General features: G+C 39.2%; 1 protein-coding gene across 3 annotated transcripts in view; it reads left to right on the top strand.

Annotated features, from left to right (window-relative positions):
- The first annotated feature begins 1,241 nt into the window (after window positions 1-1,241).
- The window catches only part of CNTNAP2 (contactin associated protein 2), a 1,219,341-nt gene continuing 1,200,204 nt past the window's right edge, over window positions 1,242-20,378 (top strand). For 2 of the 3 annotated variants that reach the window (XM_030007833.2, XM_030007832.1), the window contains exon 1: window positions 1,242-1,604. In XM_030007833.2, the coding sequence (XP_029863693.1) occupies window positions 1,508-1,604 (97 nt within the window). In that variant the 5' untranslated portion in view covers window positions 1,242-1,507. The remainder of the gene's footprint in view (window positions 1,605-20,378) is intronic. The other variant, XM_030007829.1, reaches the window with a different exon arrangement.

Below are 20,378 nucleotides of genomic sequence, written 5' to 3'. Positions count from 1 at the left end.
ATAACTTTTGGCTCAGTCTGTTTAAGGGCAATGGCGGGAGGGATGGAAATGGATGGAAAAGAGCAGTCAGACTCTTGAAATCCCTAAACCATAAGGCTAGGTTATGGCCAGGCTGTCTCAGTCATCTCTTGTAGGTGAAAGCCGTAATGATATTTTAATGCAGATTGCTTCCTGGCTCGCTCTCGGAGTGAGAATTAATTACCGAATGAAAACATCTGCATTAGCGGCTCCTGCAGCCCCAGCTCTCTGCAGGCGGGATGGCGCTCACCCCCCCCTAGAACTAGGACCGCTCGGACGACTTGCCTGCTGGCCGCCTGGCTCCGATCCCGGCAGGCTGGAGCTCGGGGAGCCGCTACCATCTCGGTGTGCGGGGGAGAGGCGGGGAGGGAGGCCGGAGCCGGCCGCGGGGGCTGCCGCCGCGCCCCGGGGGCGGGCAGGGGCGCCGAGCGCCGCGCCGCGCCGCGCCGAGCCTCCGCGCCTGGCGTCAGCACCGCGGACAGCGGCATCGGCGCGGCCTCCCCGCCGTTCGGCCCCGGCCCCCGCCCCCGCCCCGGCCCCGATCCCCGCCCCGGCCCCGGCCCCGGCCTCGGCACCGATCCCCGCCGCCGTCCCCCGGCTCTGGCTCTGAACCAGGCGAGGGAGGACGAGCAGGGTCCGGGAGGCCGGAGGGGCGCAGAGGAAGAGGGAGGAGCTGGAGGAAGCGGAGGGAAGGGGAGGGGAGCGCTAGGGAGTGGATTTTCCCTTCTGCTTCTTTTTTTTCTTTTTTTTTTTTTTTGGGGGGGGGGGTAGGGGGGAGGTTGCTGCTGCTGGTGGCAGCGTTTCCTCCCTCCCGCTGGAATATGATGAATACATGAGGAGGGAGGCTCTGAGCTCGCTTCTCTGCTGCGGGAGTGTCTCTCCCTCCCTCTCCCCTCTCCCTGCTCCTGTGTGAGTGTGTGTTTGGCTCCCCGGCTGTGTGTGCGTGTACACTGTGTATATATATCTGAGCTGGGAGGTTATTGCTAGCTTCTCTCAGCAGCGCTGCTCTGTGCAGGAAGAAGGGCTCAGCTGCAGTGGTAACATCAACAGCAGCATTAGCAGCACCAACAGCTTTTTCTGCCTTTCTCCCTTCCCTTCATCTCCATCTCCCTTTCCTTCCCTCCCCCTGCGTCTTTTTGGGGATTGCTCTTTTAATTTTTCTTTTTCTCTTATACGATCCTTGTTATTTCATACTTCGTGGCTTTTTTTTTTTTTTTCCCTCCCTTCCTCTGAGAAGGAGGCACTGACACACACACACAAACACAGAGAAATAAGGGAAAGAAAAGTACCGGGACTTATCCTGCTGCTGCAAAACCAGAGATAGCAGACGAAGAGGGGGGTTGGCTGCTACCCCAAGGTAAAGCCCTGCCCCCTTTACCTCCTCGCCTCCTCCTCAGAGAAAGAGAAGGAGAGAGAGAAGGGGCCAAAGTGGAGAAAAGCAGGTCTTCTGCGGCTGGCATTTGGAGTACAGGGAGCCAGGACGTGAAGGATGGTTGTGGTTACCCGAGCTGGCTGCAGGGCAGCTCTCTTCCTCTGGATTTTCAGCAGCATTAGCTGCAGAGCCAGGACTGCTCTGCCTGCATCTCGTAAGTACCCTTTTCTAAGAAGCATGCACAATTTCAGCTCTGCAATAAGCGAGAGGGGAATTCCCACAACTCTGGGAGGTTGATTATTTTTTCTCTGTTGGTAAATCTTGTGTTTGATTTTCTGTGTATTTGTATGTGGATGTGTGCACTGAGGTTTGATACCGTTCGCAGTGCTCCCCATCAGATCTTCCTTAGTATAGATGATTTCAGTGGTAGCTGGTGTGGAAAGTTGAAAGACCTGCTCTATGATATAGTCTTGGTTCTGCAATGGAGTCAGAGGGGGAAAGGAATCAGACAGAAGCTGTTCAAAGTTTGGGGGTAGTTTTTGGTTGGTCGGTTAGTTTGTTTTGGTTTTTCCCACCTTCTTCAGAAGGTATGCAATTTGCATTTGGAAGTACTTCACTTCCACAGTTGTGTGAGGGAAAAGAGGAGATGTGAGCAGTTTCCATAACTAGTGCTTTATCAAGGAGCAGCAAGAGAAAATTTTGTCTCAGTTGAAGAGGAAAGAATGATGGTAAGTTGATGAGAAGGAACTGAGCCAGGACAGCTTTTCTTGAGAGTGAAGTTATGCTTGCCATAATAAAATGAGCAAAGGTATTTTAGAGGAGACCAACAATTGACCCCCTAGAGAGGCAGGAATAGTAGAGAAATGATCAAGCATCTGCTGAAATGCTGAACTTTAGACCGGAGGAGTGCAGAACACCTATACAGGACCCAATTCTGCTATCAGTGTAAAAATGACAGCGTACTCATTGATTTCAATGGGTGTTAGGTCAAATCTTTAACATTGCACTGAGCTGTAGTTTCCAGCAAAACATTTGCAGGTAGATGTCAGTGTTAAGTATTTAGTTGTTTATCTTCAGACCATGTAAAGCATTTGCCATTTGCAAAGTATTTTTGAAATGCATACTGAAATGAAGCAGTGCATTTTTATAGAATCGTCAAAAATAGACACTACTGCTGACTTCCTCTGCTGTTTATAGAGGAAAGAAATGTCCTGAGATGTTACAGATAGATGTGTTGGGATTGTGTGTGTGTGAATGGGGGCTGATTCTACTGACCGAGCAGGGAATTGTCTTAGAATGTAATGTATATACTGCATAGAGATCTATGTGGATCATTAAATTTATTTATTTCTTTCCTTGGGAGCAGGAATGAACAATGCAATGATTAGACAACTGGAGCACTGCTATGCTTTCTCAGTGGGTTTCTATCTGTTATCATCTGATACCAATTGAAAAATAAAACAATGTTATTGTTCCAGGATTTGGTTACACTTAGTCATTTATTTGTGTGTCAACAGAAAATGTACAGCAGTGTCTGCATTGTACCTAGGTCTCAGAGGCTGTAGGATGTTCAGTTATTTTTCTACCTTTGATTTAGGAGAAATATTGATCCTGAGGTTTACAGCTTAGTTTTCACTGGCTATCTAATTTTTCTTCTGAATATTATTTCTTCATGGCCATCTCTCAGGCTCTGCATAACACATATATACAGGAGAAAAAAAAGATTTATGGTTTAGGTTGTCAGAAATCTGTTCTTGGAAAACAAAGTTCCCTATACTGCTTTTCTATAATAGGATTTCTGAGCTTTTTTTTTTTTTTTTTTTTTTTTTTTTTTTTGTCATTCAGTAACTACTGGCTGTAGTTTAACTTGAAAATGACCTACAGTGAGTTATCTGATTACCCAACAAACAAATCTTTAACTTTTGAAAGAAGTTAGTTGAGAAGTTAATGGTTGTATTAACATCACTATAACCAGAAATTCCATTAATAAAGGTTATATATAATCTTAATTACAATTTACTCATATACATTCCCATCTTGACAATTTTGTTTTTCAGATATTGAAAGATTTCTTTATATTAATTTACCCTCCAAGGGCTTATACACTACATGCCTTATGTAGTGTATAGCGTTTCATTTCTGGCTCACTTCTGAAAGTGAAATGGAGTTAGATTTGTTTACTGGAAACAGAAATATAGCTAGAAGTACACGCCAACCTTAAAATTACAAAAGGAGTGTTCACATTGCAGTACATGCTTAAAATTCTTGTAAAGACATATGGGTGCTTGGGAAGTGGTACCACAATAGGAACTCAAGTGCTGTGTCACAGTGTTTTGGTGCACCACTTAACTGGTTATTCTGTTGCACGCTTTGGTGTACAAACTGGTCACTGTGCTGTATTTTCTGGGATAGTTTGTCGCTTTGTATGCAACTGAATGTGAATGGCATTGGGGAATTTCATTCTTCTTTGACAAGAGAATGCACTTAGTTTTTTATCTCTCTTTTTTTTTTTTTCCCCTCATCAGTTGATTTTGAACATCATATTGGGAATGCTTCTGAAAGCACTAAAAATTGTGTGAAATGCAACTTTGATGTAAAACTGATTTCCAACCACATTTTTATTTTCTCCTCCATTGCTACTTTATGTTTTGACTTTGAAGTAAGTAACAACAGCAAATTTATTCTTTACAGTATTTTTAGGAAGTATGCAAGATTCATGGTGTACAGTGAATTACGAATCCCTATATAAGAGCTTGCTATTCAATATTTTCTTACCGTCTGCTTGTGCTGACATATAAAAAAATACCGTTTTCGGAAAGAATAGAATTGGACGTCACTTGTGTGAATATATTGCATCTCAAATGTTTGTTTGCAAAGTCAGGAAATCTATCTCTGTCATTAAAATTATGTCTCTGAGTAATACTGATTCAGAAGTGATCATGTTGAAAGCTTTGAATCTCATTCAGTTTTATCTCAAGATGAAGTGGGTGTTGAAAGCCCATCTTGTAGTACAATAAACATACACCATGATACAGTATCACACACACTAATAATACTCAGATCTTACTGTAAATTTTATTCATAGTCACGTTTTTCATACCTTGGCAATAAATTCTTCATATTCCTCCTTTTTTTTTTTTTAAATAAGTGTAGAGGGATCAAAACACCCTTAACTTCTGGAATCAAGGCTAATGAACAGCTCAACCAGGAGAGGTCATCACAAGATAAAAAGTAGCACAGAAAATACAAATTTCATGCTTTGTAGTCTTTTACATGGCTTAAAGATGGAATGATAAGAATATGACCATGGGCAGACTAACTTTCACTTGTGTTCTTATTAGAAAACACATAAAGCATCGACCTTGTCATCTTAATGAGAATGTTACAGGCATTCATCATAGATCATCTGCTTCTCTATGAAAGCAACTGACTTAAAAAGTAATTGTCTTTTACAGCTAGGTTTTATTTTTGGTTATGTCAGTTTATGTGCAATGTAAACCTGATCAGTACAGAACTATTAAAACTTCTAGTTCTGATACTTTTGATGCTTTTGCAGTAGGTACCATACCACTGCTGAAGTTGAAATTTAACCCCATTTTACAATAATTGATGCAGAAATCAAATAAGGGGCAGGTATAGTAAATCATTAAGGTTTGCTTATAAGCAAAAATATGCATCTTTTAGCTTTGACTGCATGGCACCCAGACTTTCCTTAACAGCTTGGGTGAGTGAGAAAAGTATTAAAAAAGTGTAATGTCCCTTTTGAAAGAGCAAGGCATTGTACAAGAAACTTCTTTTCAGGAGTTCCAGACTCTTTAGAATTAGAGAATCTACCCTTCCAGTTCACAGTGCTTCAATGTTTGGTATACGGGGTTATCATATGTTCTATTAGACTTACATTTGGGAATAGTTCTCTTCCAGAAAATTTTTCAGACATAGTGGTATTTTGTGAAATCTGGTCAATTTCAGTTGTGTTTCTGTTACATCTGATTAACATTTCTTAGTTTAGGTCCTGTTGTCTTGATGCAAACTCAGAGATCCCACAGAATTTAGTTTCAAGTATACAAAAACATTTTCATGTAAGTTTAACATTTAATCACTTTTCTTACCCCTGGGTGCCAAAGCACTTACAAATATACTAAACTTTTAAACTGAGGGCCTAAGTTTCCTTTAAGACCATAGAATTTCATAACATTAAACATATGCTTTCTTTTTTTTTTCTTTCAGAACATTTTAGCTATAAATTAGACCAAAATTTACATCCATCATTACATAATAGTACATGTTATTTAAGGTGCTATACATCACTATATAATAAAATTAACATTCAACAGGCAAACAACAGTTTGTTAACTGATCATTATTTAACAACATTGAACCGAGTTACTCAGGGTGACTTTTTAAATGAATATGCTTTTCCTAAACAATACTTTACCTTACATGTGAATGAAATAGTAATAAATAGTCTGCTGTCATTTCCAAATTGGTGACAGCAGCTAGAGCCTGTATCAGTGCTGAAAAGCCAGAGTTTCGAAGAGTCCTTAACTTCTGTGTATGCAACATTGCACACAGCCTGATTGCAGACATTCATCTATATACAGAAAGTCTGATTCAAAGTTTGATGTGGTCAGTGGGCATTGAATCAATTGCAAATGTCATTGAAATAATGTTTTAAAAACTGGGTTTTGCTTGGGTTCTTTTTGCTTTGCTTGTGTTTTTAGTTCATTTATTTTTTTAAACTCTGGTGCAATAATATGGAATAAGACACAAAAAGTGCTTCAATAAGTGGTGCAGTCTGCAATAAAGTTTGAAAGTGAAGTTAAAGATTATGAATTGAAAAATTGTCTGTGAACATTGGCTGTTTCTTTTGCAAGGAGATGAGAAATATTTTCTGATTATCTATAATTTTTTCACTCAGGTACTTTTAACACATTTGAAAGGTTATTTCAGTTGATGCGGTTGTGACAGGAAATTCTTTATATATAATATATTTACCAGACATTAGAAACTGTAGATCTGCTTGGGTAACTCACATCACTATGGATCTGTGACAGACAGTAGGTTTTCCTATAGGAGTTCTTTAGGAATTTCAACTTGGATCTCTAAATCTTATAAAGCTTATCTCCAAATCTTATCTCTAAATCTTATAAATCAGATCTCATGTTCAATGTTTAGTAATTATAGCAATATTTAAGACTTCAGAATACTCTTAATGCTTGGGGCAATAACAAACTATGCACAAACTATGGGTGTTTTCTACATTTTCTTTTTCTACATTTTCTTTTTCTATGTATGCAGAAGCTGATCTACCTCAGAGCAATTTGGCTCATAGGTTAAATGCAAGATAACTTGTCAATTCTTGAGGTGTGTTGCTGCCCATGTCTGTATTATTTCCTAAATACCAATCATGCTCAGTCTTACAGAATACATGAACTTGCAAATGTGTTTCAGTCACTTCAGACAGAAAACGTTAAAGAAGCAACATCAGTCTTCTTCATGAGATGAGACTTTGAGTGACTTTTTCATTTTGTTAGTCTTAAAAATTTTAAAGAATAAATTTAAAATAATAGCAGTGTTAAAAAAGGTAATTTGATCAGGGCATGATTTCCAAAATCCACATGAACATGGGATCCTTCTTTGAAAGATCAGGAAGATCTGTGGGACAAAGAGTGCAGTCTGGTAGCTTGAGTCTTCTCCCACTGAAGGAAATAGAAGTTGTGCTACTTTTTTTAAGAACTGTGTGGTTACGATTTTTGTCAGTGAGAAGTTCATTATTCAGTCCATTGGTATGAGATACTACAAATGATTAAAAGGTTCTTCAGACTTCAGCCTTTGAACTAACATTGATTTTATCCGTATTACACTTCATTTATTCAGCTACTTTATTGGCATTGCATAGGTAGATAATCTGAGACCACCAGCTAATTGCAGAACATGTTAAATCTAACTTTGGTGGTGTAGGAAATTGCAGTAATCAGTAATCAATTCTTCTGAGCCATTTGCAGTTCCAGCTTTGAAGATACCATAGATATAATAAAAGCATTCCCAAGACTGATGTTTGACATTTGCAAAGAACCTGGGCACATCTAGGTTTTGATAGCTCTGCAATTTTACAAGCAACTTTACAAAGTTGAGACCTTTCTTGCCTGAAAAATTGTCTCGGTATTCATGTACTGCTGTAATAGCTGGCCATTTCGTATTTGCTCCTTAAGCTTGAACAACTGATAATTCAGAGCAGAAAAGGATATTGACATTCACATTTACCTCTTTCATCTGCCCAAAAAAGTAGAGTTTTTTTGGCTTTACAGTCTCCTGTAGAGATGGTTCTTTCAGACATTTAACTTAAGTAGCTATGCTAAGTCCACTGAAGGTCTGAAGGATTTATTTACACTTAGAGTTCATGATTGATGTTAATATTTATCAACATTTAAAATATTTATCGAATATTTTATTTTCAGCTATGTACACACTCCAAAAATATGTTTTCAATAAATCAATGACTAAGATCCACTCAACATACCTAGGAACTTTGTTGCCTGTTTTGCATTTGTATCAGTAAAAGCTCAGGTTAGGTTACAACTTTAAATGTGTAAATAAAATAAGCAGCTAAAAATACTTTCTAGTAGCAGGGAGCATTTGAACTGTTCTAGCTACAGGATTTTCCATCCCACAAATGAATGTGATATTTTAGACTGAACATTTATTATTTGTTTCTTTAGAATATTTGAAGTCCCAGTTTAAAGTGAAAGTAACATTTTCGTGTAGAAATTTAATGAACTGTTTAGATATCTGTCTAAATATAACATAAACATTCTGTTTGATTTTGTAAAACTGCTGTATCATTTAGTATTTTTTAACCTTTGCTCAGGTAAATCAACCATGCACATGCTACATTTCTCTCTACTTTCTCTGTTTCTACAGTGTAGGAATTATCTGTCTAATAAGTATTTTTTGCATTAAATCTGGAGGTGTGCCACTGTCCATTTTTTTGTCACCTAAATGGTGATAAAGCCTTGGCTATGTCTCTGGTTGATTGTTCAATCATCTTGTATACTCACACCGATATTTATTGTGAAGTCGATGAACACCTGGAATTTAGAGGGAAGGAATACAGAAGAAGATCAGCAGATGAGCTGAGGAGACTGCAAGGGTCCATTTCTATAAGGCATAGCAGAAAGTCTGTGATGGAAATTTTGCCAGAGAAGAAGAGGAAGAATTACTGCCATAACAAATGGAAGCTTAAAAGTATATGGGCCTGATGCAATGGGATGCAACAAAGCAGGCAAGAGAATTGCAACATATTTTAGGTTTTCATGTCTTACATACTGGGTTTAAATGTCACTCATGTAAAGTTCTTGAAACACAGTTTGAAACACAGTTAAACTGGGATGTGATTTTACTCCCAGTTACATTTATGGGAATAGTAGAAAGACTGTGGTTGGGGAAAAGCCATACATATTAAAACCAAATCAACAAACAATAAACCAAAAATCTTTAATTTACACCCTGTTGACCAAATTTTCAAACACAGATGCCTTACTAAGATCTCTAGACTCTGCCCAGATTGTCAATGAGACATAGAAAGGACTTGTAGATGTTCTTTTCTTTTCCCTGAATACAGATAAAAATTCAAATATCCTTAAAAAGATGAGTAAAAATGAAAACCAAGGAAAATAATTTTAAAACGTAATTAAAAATTAAAACTAATGGCCTCTCACCATTGTTCTGGACCATGAAAAAAGTTGGGGTGGGGGGCTGCTGAAGAGAGGTTTTCTCCCATACGATGACAGTAACATGTTTACTTTCTGCTGAGGATTGGAGTCAGAGGGAGTAGCTTGCCCTGTCTGCAGCATTAGCATTGCATTAGGAGAAGAGTAAGCTTCTGTGAGAAATGGAGTCAGAAGCCTATCCTGCACAGGGCAGGGTCTGCTGGCTACCTGCTCCCAAGCTTCAGCAAGCTGTACTCTCTAATGTGCTTTCCTTTGGTTTTACATCCAAAAAATTATGCTACTGGGCATACTGTCAGTTTTATGATGAATGTCCTACCTGCTTTTTCCCTGGTCCGGCCAAGCTGTTAGAAATGATAGCGGAATTCCCCATAGATAGGAGATGGTATCCATTACAGTTCCAACCTTCTTCCAAAAACACATACCACTGGACCACACACCCATTTGCTTCTGCTCTTAATTTATTTGCCATTTCTCACATGCATTCTTTCTCATTTTATTAATCATCTTACTCCCTGCTCTCTGCCCTCTCCCTATGCTTTCTGCCAGCAATAAACTGACTCCATTGACTTCTTTTGGATTTTCGTTGATTCATCAACATATTGAGTAATTTGCTGAGCCTGAAACTAAGCGAGATTGTCTTCATTGATTCTTGATTAATTCATTCATATGTGAAAGCTAGGTACACAGGTAATAACTCAATTGAAATTCCTTCACCACTTAATTGCTGTGCCATAATACTGGCATGTTAAATCAGATAATCAGATATTACGAATGAAGTTAGGATTAATTTTTTCTAAAAACAATTATTAGAATATCATTATAAGGAAAGCTTTTATTAACTCTGTTTATAATGATGCATAAAATGCACTTTCAGACTTTAGGTCAGTACAGTGCCTACATATTATACATATGGCAAAAATTGCATCAAAGGAATACTGTGAGTAAACCATGGTCCCAAAGCTACATATTCATAGCTTATAAGGCCAAAAAGGAGCACTGAACCCAGCTACAGTGATATGGTAGCTTGTGTTACTACTTTCATCTACTTTACACATCATAGAGTCATAGAATCAATGAACCACAGAATGGTTTGGGTTGGAAGGACCTTAAAGATCATCTAGTCCAACTCCCCTGCCATGGGCAGGGACATCTTCCACTAGATCAGGTTCCTCAAAGCCCTGTCCAACTTGACCTTTAACATTTCCATGGATGGGGCATCCACAGCTTCCCAGGGCAACTTGTTCCAGAATTTCTTCCTTCTGTCTAATCTAAATCTACCCTCTTTTAGTTTAAAACTGTTACCCCCATCCTATCACTACACACCCTGGTAAAAAGTCTTTGTCCAGCTTTCTTGTAAGCCCCCTTTAAGTATGCAAAGGCATCCCTAGAGCCTTCTCTTCTCTAGGATGAACAACCCCAACTCTCTCAGCCTTTCTTTATGAAAGGGAGAAGCCCTCTGCCCATTTTCATGGCCCTCTTCTGGACCTGTTCTAACAGGTCCATGTCTTTCTTGGGCTGGGGGCCCCAGAGCTGAACACAGTACTCTAGGTGGGGTCCCAGGAGAGCAGAGTAGAGGGGGAGAATCACCTCCCTGGACCTGCTGGCCATGCTTCTTTTTACGCAGCCCAGGATACAATTGGCTTTCTGGACTGCAAGCACACATTGCCAGCTCATACCTGAACTTCATGAGGTTTATATGGGACCACTCCTCAAGCCTGTCCAGGTCCCTCTGGATGGCGTCTTTTCCCTCAGGCATATCAACTGCACCACTCAGCTTGGTGTAATCCACAAACTTGCCAAGGGTGCGCTCAACCCTACTGCCTGTCATTAACAAAGATATTTAACAGAACCTGTCCCAGTACAGACCCCTGAGGGACACCACTCATTATGGATCTCCATTTGGACATTGAGCCATTGACTGCAACTCTTTGGACATTGCTATCCAGCCAATCCTTATCCATGTAACAGTCCATCCATCAAACCCATATCTCTCCAATTTAGAGACAAGGGTGTTATGTGGGACTGTGTCAATGGCCTTGCAGAAGTCCAGATAGGTTACATCAGTAGCTCTTACCATATCCACCAATGCAGTCACTCCATCACAGAAGACCACCAGATCAGTTAGGCACGATTTGTCCTTGGTGAAGCCATGCTGGCTGTCTCTAATCACTTCCCTGTCATCCACATGCCTAGACAGGGCTTCTAGGAGAATCTGTTCCATGATCTTCCCAAGCACAGAGCTGAGGCTGACTGGTTGGTAGTTCTCAGGGTATTCATTTTTATACTCTTTTAAAATGGTGCATTGTTTCCCCTTTTCCAGTCACTGGGGACTTTGCTTGACTGTCATGACTTTTCAGATGTGATGGAAAGCAGCTTAGCAACTACATCTGCCAGTTCCCTCAGGACCCTGGAAAGCATCTTATCAGGTCCCATGGACTTCTGTATATTCAGGTTCCTCAGATGGTCTTGAACCTGATCTTCTCCTCCAATGCGTGCGACTTCATTCCCCTAGTCCCTGCCTTGAGATTCAGGGGCTTAAGAGATGGCAGGGAATGCTATTATCAGTGAAAACTTGAGGAAAGAAAGTTATTGAGTACCTCAGCCTTCTCCATGTCAGTTGTCACCAGATGTCCTGTCTCATTTATCAGGGGGGTACAGTTTCTTTTGTCTTCTTTTTCTAACGTACATGTCATTCTTTTGGCACATTTCCTCCCAGCATTGAATGTCTCAGTCTGGAACTATGTTCTTTATCCTAGGTTTATGATATTACATATGTCCATATTAAAATGCCTAATGTTTCCTTTTACCAGTTGACCTAGATGTCCCAAGCTTGTGACATGTGTAAACTTCAATTTCAAGTCACCTTCAGCTTCAAAGAGTATGTATTTTTCTGCAGTTCAAATAATAAAGATGTTAAATAATGAAGGGTTGAAAATCAGATTTCTGCTGGTTCTCACTAGAAGCCACTCATTCCCTTTGTTACATTTACATTTTGAGATATTTAGTATGTCATATTTATAATAATTCAGTATCTTGGTTAAAATAGCATACACTGTCAGTCAAATGTCTTCAGAATTTGAAATGCATACTATTACCGTGTATGCAGAAACAGATATAAATGCATATATATGCAAATTTTATGTGATCCAAATTTGTCACCTCACCAAAAAAACCCACCTTCAAAACATCAGGTTATTTTGGCAAGATCTATTTTTTATAAACCCATGTTGGTTTGCACTAATTACATTTACCTTCATTAAATTTTTATTAATCAGGTTCTATTATTTTTTCTAGCAGCAATGTTAGTTTGAGCGGCTTGTAATTACGCAGGTCATCTTCAGTATCTGCACCCCATACTTTCTTTCAGTCTTTTGGAATTTCCTTGGTGTTCCAAGGGTTACTGAAAATGAGCAATAACAATGCTCAGAGACCTTCTCAGATACAGGTTGCCCTGCTGGTTTGAAACTGTCTAGCCTTGTTAGCTTTTGTTTAACATCTTCTTCAGTTTTTATTAGAATGTAAATTGTTTTGTTACCACTCTGGGATCTGACTATGCAGTCTTGCTTGTTTTCCTAACACTATATTTTTGTCCTTTCTACATGGTTGGCAATTTCAGCACTTGTATGTAGCAGTCTTTTTGTATGGATCCTTTTGCTCCTCATCTCCTCTCACCTCTTCTTAAAAAAAACAAAAAACAACAACAACCCTGCATTTTTTTGTTTTCTTTTTATTTTTTATTTTCCTTATGTTTTCTGTGCATAGATAAATTAAGCCTTGTATCCCTGTGCTTATGATTTTTCTATATTTGTTAGATTCTGATTTACAGAATCACAGAATGCTTGCGGTTGTAAGGGACTGCTGGAGGTCATCTTGCCTTGCTCAAGCAGGGTCACCTAGAGGAGGCTGCCCTGGACGATGTCCAGAGGGCTCCAGATATTCAATAGCCTCCCTGGTTCTATTTCCTCTCCAAAGAGATACTCCACAACCTCCCTGGGAAACTTGTGCCAGTGCTCGGTCAGCCTCACAGTGAAATAGTTTTCACTGATGTTCAGATGGAACCTCCTGTGTTTCAGTGTCTGCCCACTGCCTGACAGGTTCCTGTCAGGCCCTTTCTCCAGCCTGTTGAGGACCCTCTGGATGACAGCACAACCCTCTGGCATATCAGCCACTCCTCACAGTTTTCTGTCCTCAGCAAACTTGCTGAGAGTGCATATCATCCAGATCATTAACAAAGTTGTTGAACAGGACTGGACCCAGTACTGACTCCAAAGGTGCACTGCCTCACCTAGACTTTGTGCCACTCTCTGGGCCCAGCCGTTCAGCCAGTTTTCAATCCACTTCACTGTCTGCTTATGCAGGCCATACTTCATCAGCTTTTCTATGGGGATCTTATGGGAGACAGCGTCAAAGGCCTTACCAAAGTCCAGGTAGACAATTATCAACTGCTCTCCTCTCATCTACCAGGCCAGTCATTTCATCATAGGATTTTACCAAGTTGGTCAGGCATGACTTCCCCTTGGTGAAGCCATGCTGACTAGTCCTGATGATTTTCTTGTCCTTCACGTGCCTGGAAATGGTTTCCAGGATTAGCTGCTCCATCACCTTCTCAGGGACCGGGGTGAGGCTGGCAGGCCTGTAGTTCCCTGGGTCCTCCTTCTTGCCCTTCTTGAAGATAGGAGTGACATCTGCTCTCCTGCAGTCCTCGGGCAGCTCTCTCAATCACCATATGTGTTGTCAAGCATTTGCTAAAGTGTTTTTAAACAATTCCCATTCACAGTCAAGTTTTTCTGTTTGACTTAAATCCTTAAGAGGTCCAGCTGCTACTGCTACTAAATATACTTAATAATGGATTTATACCTCCATCAAGGAGCAACTAAAATATGTCATTAAGACTAGAAACACATATACAGAAAATGTTGATTTAGAAAAAGATGTAGAAGACTAACAAGAATCCTATACAAGGCCAAACTCGGTAGGTCATCTGTATTCAACTAAGCATTTAAACAAGTGCTTTAAAATAAGCTCCTGAAGACATCCAAACATTCCTGAATAAGTGTCTGATAACGTTTTATTAAATTTTTGGTTGAAGTAGGACAACCATATACATAAACACATATTAGAACGAAAGTAAAAGACTACAAATGACTGTTCAGCTGCAATTCTCATTACTGAATGGTAGTAGAATAGAAGTGTCTGTTCTCTATATTGTTGATGTTAATGACCCTAAATTTCAGATATAAATTTATCATTATTAGAAGTTTTAATTCTGACCTATAAATTAAAATATTATATGCATATAATTACATGTTAAAATATTTTATTTTAAAATATTTATTTTTCCTAGCCTGGAAGTAGTTGCACCAAACTTAAAAAACTATAAGTTAATGTCTTTGAAAGAGAGTTTCTGAAATGAGTGAGCGAATAGTCTTTCCATGTATACATGCATACAGACAACAAAGTTGTCTGGGTGTGTTTTGGTATATTGTTGGTAACAGATATAATGAAGTTGCATCAAGCTTCCTCTTGAATAGATGGCAGAAGCTTACAGGGAGTTAGTTACATAAAATTTTTGCTAAGTTTTGAGGCTTTACATGCAATTCCATCTGGGACAGGGGATGTGCCTTCAGGCAGGGACAGATTACTTAATAAGTCCTCTAAGGTTAATTTTAATTTCGCAAAAGGGCAATAAAATCAGAATCTGGAAAAAAGGCATGTGATACATGTTTCTCATCTGATTATTAATTTGGAATATAGTGTGATATTTGCAATATGTTTATTTTAAGTAGTTTTTAAATGCCCTGTGTTAACTGAATATAGGCAGTATATTCTTTCCCTGTCTTACACATGCAAATGTTCATGGGTGAATAGCTGTCATGAAAAGATACAGGTATCTTTCAAATTCTTCCACTGAGCCTGGTCCACAGTTTCATAATTCTGCCCTGCCAGATCTTCAGGTCAAACGTGAGGTTACTTAATAATGTACATAGTGGATACTTGATAATGTTAAATTCAAGTGCATTTAGAGTCAGTCAGGCATGTGGGGGTCTTCTGTGTTTGGGATCTGCTGCATACAGGAAGAAGAAAAGAAAGTTAAAGCATCATTCTCTAAGCAAAAAGCCTTCTGTGAATTTGGAGTTGCAGAAGGGCTATGTGAGGATGCAGTGTCCTGGCAACAGTTCTGGGGGTAAGGTCTAGTAAGTCTATGGTAATGTCTAGGGAGGTGCTTGTGTTGGGGAGTATACAGCAGCTGTTTGTTGACATCTGGAATGTGATCGTGAAGGGCTGTTCCTCACTGCAGCGAATGAGAGAAGCCCCAGGGTATCACTGCTAGAGGCAACCCAATGCAATGTCTGTATGAAAGTGTCACATGACTGCAGGAGAACAGTCCAAACTGCACAGAATGGAATATGACATACGGTTGTTACGCACCGATGACTGAACTGGATGGGCCAATGTATCAGACCATTCTTTTTAGACCATAGCGATGTTATGCTCTTTTTTTTTTTTTCCTTAAAATTAAATACTTGCATAAATTTTATTATCAAAAACTTTTTATAGCTCTTACCTTCTCTCATACTGGTGTACAGAGCCAGTAATTACACTGAATTCCGGCAAAGTTCCATTGGAGTTATTTTAGTGTATCAGAGATGAGAATTTAGTGCAGTTTAATTAGACATTTCTCAGTTGTATTCCAGACACCAGCTATTTATCTCCAGTGGCTCTTTGAAATGAATCTTTCTGCTTTTCCATATAAAACTATTTGTGATGAAAAAAATAGTCCTTACAGCTGAAAGACTTGAAGTTGTCTAAGTTCTTTTTGGGTAAATTAAACTCTTAATATTTAACCATGCCAAGACATTTAATTGAATGACAGTAGTCGTATTTTTACAATAGGAAATATTGCAGCTACTGTGAAATATTTTAGCACCTCACTTATATCAGTCATCTTCTCTTTGAGGATTAACACTGATCACAAAGTTATTTTCTGTGGCCATATCTTGTGTAGATGAACACAGACATAATTTTGTGGCTGACACCAAAGGTCTATGCACTTCATTTTTATTATCTTCAGAAAGCTTTCTTGAGCTCTCTGGGAGTCTACCTTATAATTGTCCTATTTAACTGAAATTCATATATATACATATATGTATGTGTACGTACATATATATGAATATATATGAACTGTTTGGAATAGCAGGAAGGTATTACCGGACAATGAATCTTTCATGAAGACAACCTTCATGAAGCAGACCTTTTTTTCTGTTAATAAAGAAGGCAGATAAAGCTAATAAGGAGATGTTGACAAGTTACTGGCAAAATATCATGAATAGACCTGTGTAGACATATGTGTAGATAATGAGCTACAGTTCTTTTTTAAAGTATAGCATTTTAAAGCACAATGTATTTTAGCAAAATATAAAAGTTTGCTGTTATTGCACAGTGGAATATATTAACAAAGACTGTCTACTTCAGCTAAAAATATATCCAAACAAAACAGTGTCCTAGATTATTCAACTTTTATATTCAAACCCTTTAAAAAGGTACCAGAGGCAAACCTCGAAAGAAATGACATTGATGCAACAACAACCAACCAAATGTGTACCAAATGTTTCACAGAAATTATATCTTACATCAGTTGCCTTCTGCTGGCCCACTTTTATTTGAAAATATGATTACGCTCATCTGATCAAATTACAGGCTGTGGAAGAAAGGTGCTACATTATGAATTCCATCCATGAATTCCATCATCTTTCTAATTTTTCTATGTGACATTATTAAGCAGCAGATTCTATGAGGCAACTCAGTGATTCTACTTTTGGGGGTTTTAAAGAGGGAGTAATGTCTTTCAGAAGAGTAGCCATACATCAGTTACACAAAACTCATTAGTAAAATTAGGGGGTGGGCCACTCTTTAAAACTTTTGTATGAACATCTTTTCCAGCCCCCTTAGAAATTCTTTATGATTTTCTTTTTTTCTTTCCTATGTTTACTTCTTTCCTGCTGTATACTGTTGGGCTTCCAGTTGGCCACATGGAATGGAGACATGAAAGGCACACCGTATTTTTGGTATAGAATGACTCAAACAATCATTTTAAATACACCTTTATTCTGCAATCAAACATCATTTTCTTCCAGAAGATGATGAGTGCTTGTACAGTACCAGTCAGAACGAAGTTCTAGTCCATGACTGTAGATCATAGCCGCCCCACCAAATAGCACCTTATGTATTGTAACATAAAAAGGACCCAGGTTTTGCCATCCTTATGCTTATTAAGTGTTACCTACTGTGGCATTAGTTCCACTGCTCTCACAAGGTAATGTACTGGTCAACAGGGATCAAAATGGAAAAATATATGAATAATTTCTTAACACAGTCCTTAGCATTAAATCAGAGAACACTGTTCGCTGTTCATGACTTAATGACTAAAATGTAAAAAGTTTAGAACTTTTTAAAATGAGATCTTAGATTCTGTTTCATTGAATGGAGCTTGGAACAATATAAAAATAAAAAGTCCTGTTTGCTCTAAGTAATTTGTGATGAGAGCAGAGTAGTACACAGAGAGATGCAGGGACATGTTCTACCAGGTGTGCAGTGTTTTATGCTAATCTGATGCAAGGTGGGCAGTTTTCCAAGCTAACAAGAGCTGCAGGGAGATTTTTCCTCCCAGACCCCGGTATTATCAGCTCCTGAGGAAGCTCTTGCAGTTAAATGGAGCCATGTCCTCTTGTGATTTAGGTAGTACTTTTAAGATGCTGCAGGAGTGTTCCCATAGCCCATTTTCAAGCCCCACCCTTGGAAAGAATGGAATGAAGTAGTGTGTATTGAGCATCCTAAATTCATCATTTAAAAAAGCCAGGTTCTGTAAAATAAATTAGTTCTAGAACACAAATATAGAAAAGATTGTTGGGAAGGTTATAGAAAGAAGTGAAGGGAAAAAATGGAATATGTTTACTTAGCATTTGACTTTAAATGGAAAAAATGAAGAAAGGTAGAAATATCTCTTATTTATATTTTCAGAATGAGACATTTGAATCTTGCAGAAAAGAAAAAAAAAAGCCCTATAATTTAAAAATTATTTGGGAGGGATTTCTGAATAAATGAATAAAATCCAAAATGAAAAAAAAAAAAAGAAAAATAAAAATTCCAACTTAATTTTGTCTTTACTTTGGAGTTGTGGTTTTTTTTTTTCCAGAAACATAGCCCTTTCTTTCCAAATTAAGCAAATTATTCCAGAATCTTAGTTCGTGTAAGAACTCTTTTTTCCAGTGCTCTTTTTTCCCCTTCTGTGTTCCCCATTCTTAGTTCGTGTAAGAACTCTTTTTTCCAGTGCTCTTTTTTCCCCTTCTGTGTTCCCCATTCCATAAAGGTATTTGTGGTGGATTGACACCAGGTGCCCACCAAAGCCACTCTATCACTCCCTCCTCTCAGCTGGACAGGAGAGAGAAAATAAAAAAAACCTTGGCCGGCAGTGAGTCCGTCTTAGAGCCTGCTGGTATTGGCTCTGTCAGACATAGGGGAAGGTTCTAGCAGCTTCTCACAGAAGCCACCACTGTAACCCCCCCTGCTACCAAAACCTTGCCACACAAACCCAATACACTATTCTGCTTTGAAACCCTTATGTTCTTGGAGGTGATATGAACATGCTTTCTGCACATTGCCCTCTGTGTGGCTGAAGAGGGAATGTACCTGCTTTTCTCCATCATGAAAACTACAGAGCTTTTGGTCTAGTTTTCCTTCCTTACCTATTTGTCAGTGGGTCATTGAACAAATAGAAGCTGAAACAACATCAAACAGATCAAAAAATCAAAGCTGTGCTCAGAAAGAGTCAATTAACTCCAGAACAAAGATCTACTCAGTGAAGCTGAGAAACATGTGAAAATAAAGGCCTTTTTTCATTAGATACATCCTTTGGAAATCTTCATTTATTGCACTTTAAATAGCCCTTTTTTGTTTCTAAATGATAAAGGACATCAGGGTGGAATATGCCAGTGGGAGAAAGAAAGAAAATTTGACATAAGAGGCAGAGGATCAGCTTGTACAAGTAAAGTAATACTCAAGTTTTAGCTTTCCCTCGAGCCTGCCAGTCCTTTACTGTTTTGTTATTTTTCCATTGGGAAAATTTAGTACCAGCCATTACTTCTTTAATGAAGGATTCCCAGGCTTGTGAGATCTGATTTGCTTGAAAAATATGGGGAACAAGAGTGGAGTGGTCATAGTGCCCCAAATCATCCCTTCAGATGTGCAAGCTCTTTCTAAAGGTTTCTCTGTGAATTATGTTGAAGGTTTTCGTAATACAGTAGGATGTTTTTCAGTGCCTTTGTAGAAGGGTGGTGTTGATGCTTTAGCCACTGCAGATGTCTGACTGCAATAAAGTGACTCTTATTTCTCTCTGCTTAGAAGCAACGTCTTTCCCTCTATGTTCAGCAAAATTAAAATACATTTTCAGTGCATACTGGTCTCTCAGATTGTCTCAGTGTCAGTCACTATTAATCACTTTATATGGCGCTGTTGTGGTTTAACCCCAGCTGGCAAGTAAGCACCATGGAGCCGCTTGCTCAATCCCCCCTGGTGGGATGGGGGAGAGAGTTGGAAGAGTAAAAGTGAGAAAACCTGTGGGCTGAGATAAAGACAGTTTATTAGGGAAAGCAAAAGCCATGCACACAAGCAAAGCAAAACAAGGAATTCATTCACCACTTCCCATTGGCAGGCAGGTGTTCAGCCCTCTCCAGGAAAGCAGGGCTCCATCACACATAAATGGTTACTCAGGAAGACAAACACCATCACTCCAAACGTCCCCCACTTCCTTCTTCCCCCAGCTTTATATGCTGAGCATGACATCATATGGTGTGGAGTATCCCTTTGGTCAGTTGGGTTCAGCTGTCCTGGCTGTGTCCCCTCCCAACTTCTTGTGCACCCCCAGCCTGCTCACTGGTGGGGTGGGGTGAGAAGCAGAAAAGGCCTTGACGCTGTGTAAGCACTTCTCAGCAATAATGAAAACATCTCTGAATTATCAACACTGTTTTCAGCACAAATCCAAACCATAGCCCCATACTAGCTACTGTGAAATAAATAAACTCTATCCCAGGCAAAACCAGCACAGGAGCCATGAAGACCACTCCTGTTGTCCTGCCAAGTGTGCTAAATATGCCTCGGCACTGAATGAATGTCCAGTGAGAGCTTGATCCTTTTCCTGTTGGTTGATGATAAAACCATCACTGACTTCTATGAAACTACCTGTGAATCTCTAAATTTTAATG

The sequence above is a fragment of the Aquila chrysaetos genome, chromosome 3 (genome assembly GCF_900496995.4).
Source record: "Aquila chrysaetos chrysaetos chromosome 3, bAquChr1.4, whole genome shotgun sequence".
Taxonomy (NCBI): domain Eukaryota; kingdom Metazoa; phylum Chordata; class Aves; order Accipitriformes; family Accipitridae; genus Aquila; species Aquila chrysaetos.
Note: the sequence above shows the minus strand (reverse complement) of the source record. Positions and strands in the feature narration are given on the sequence as shown.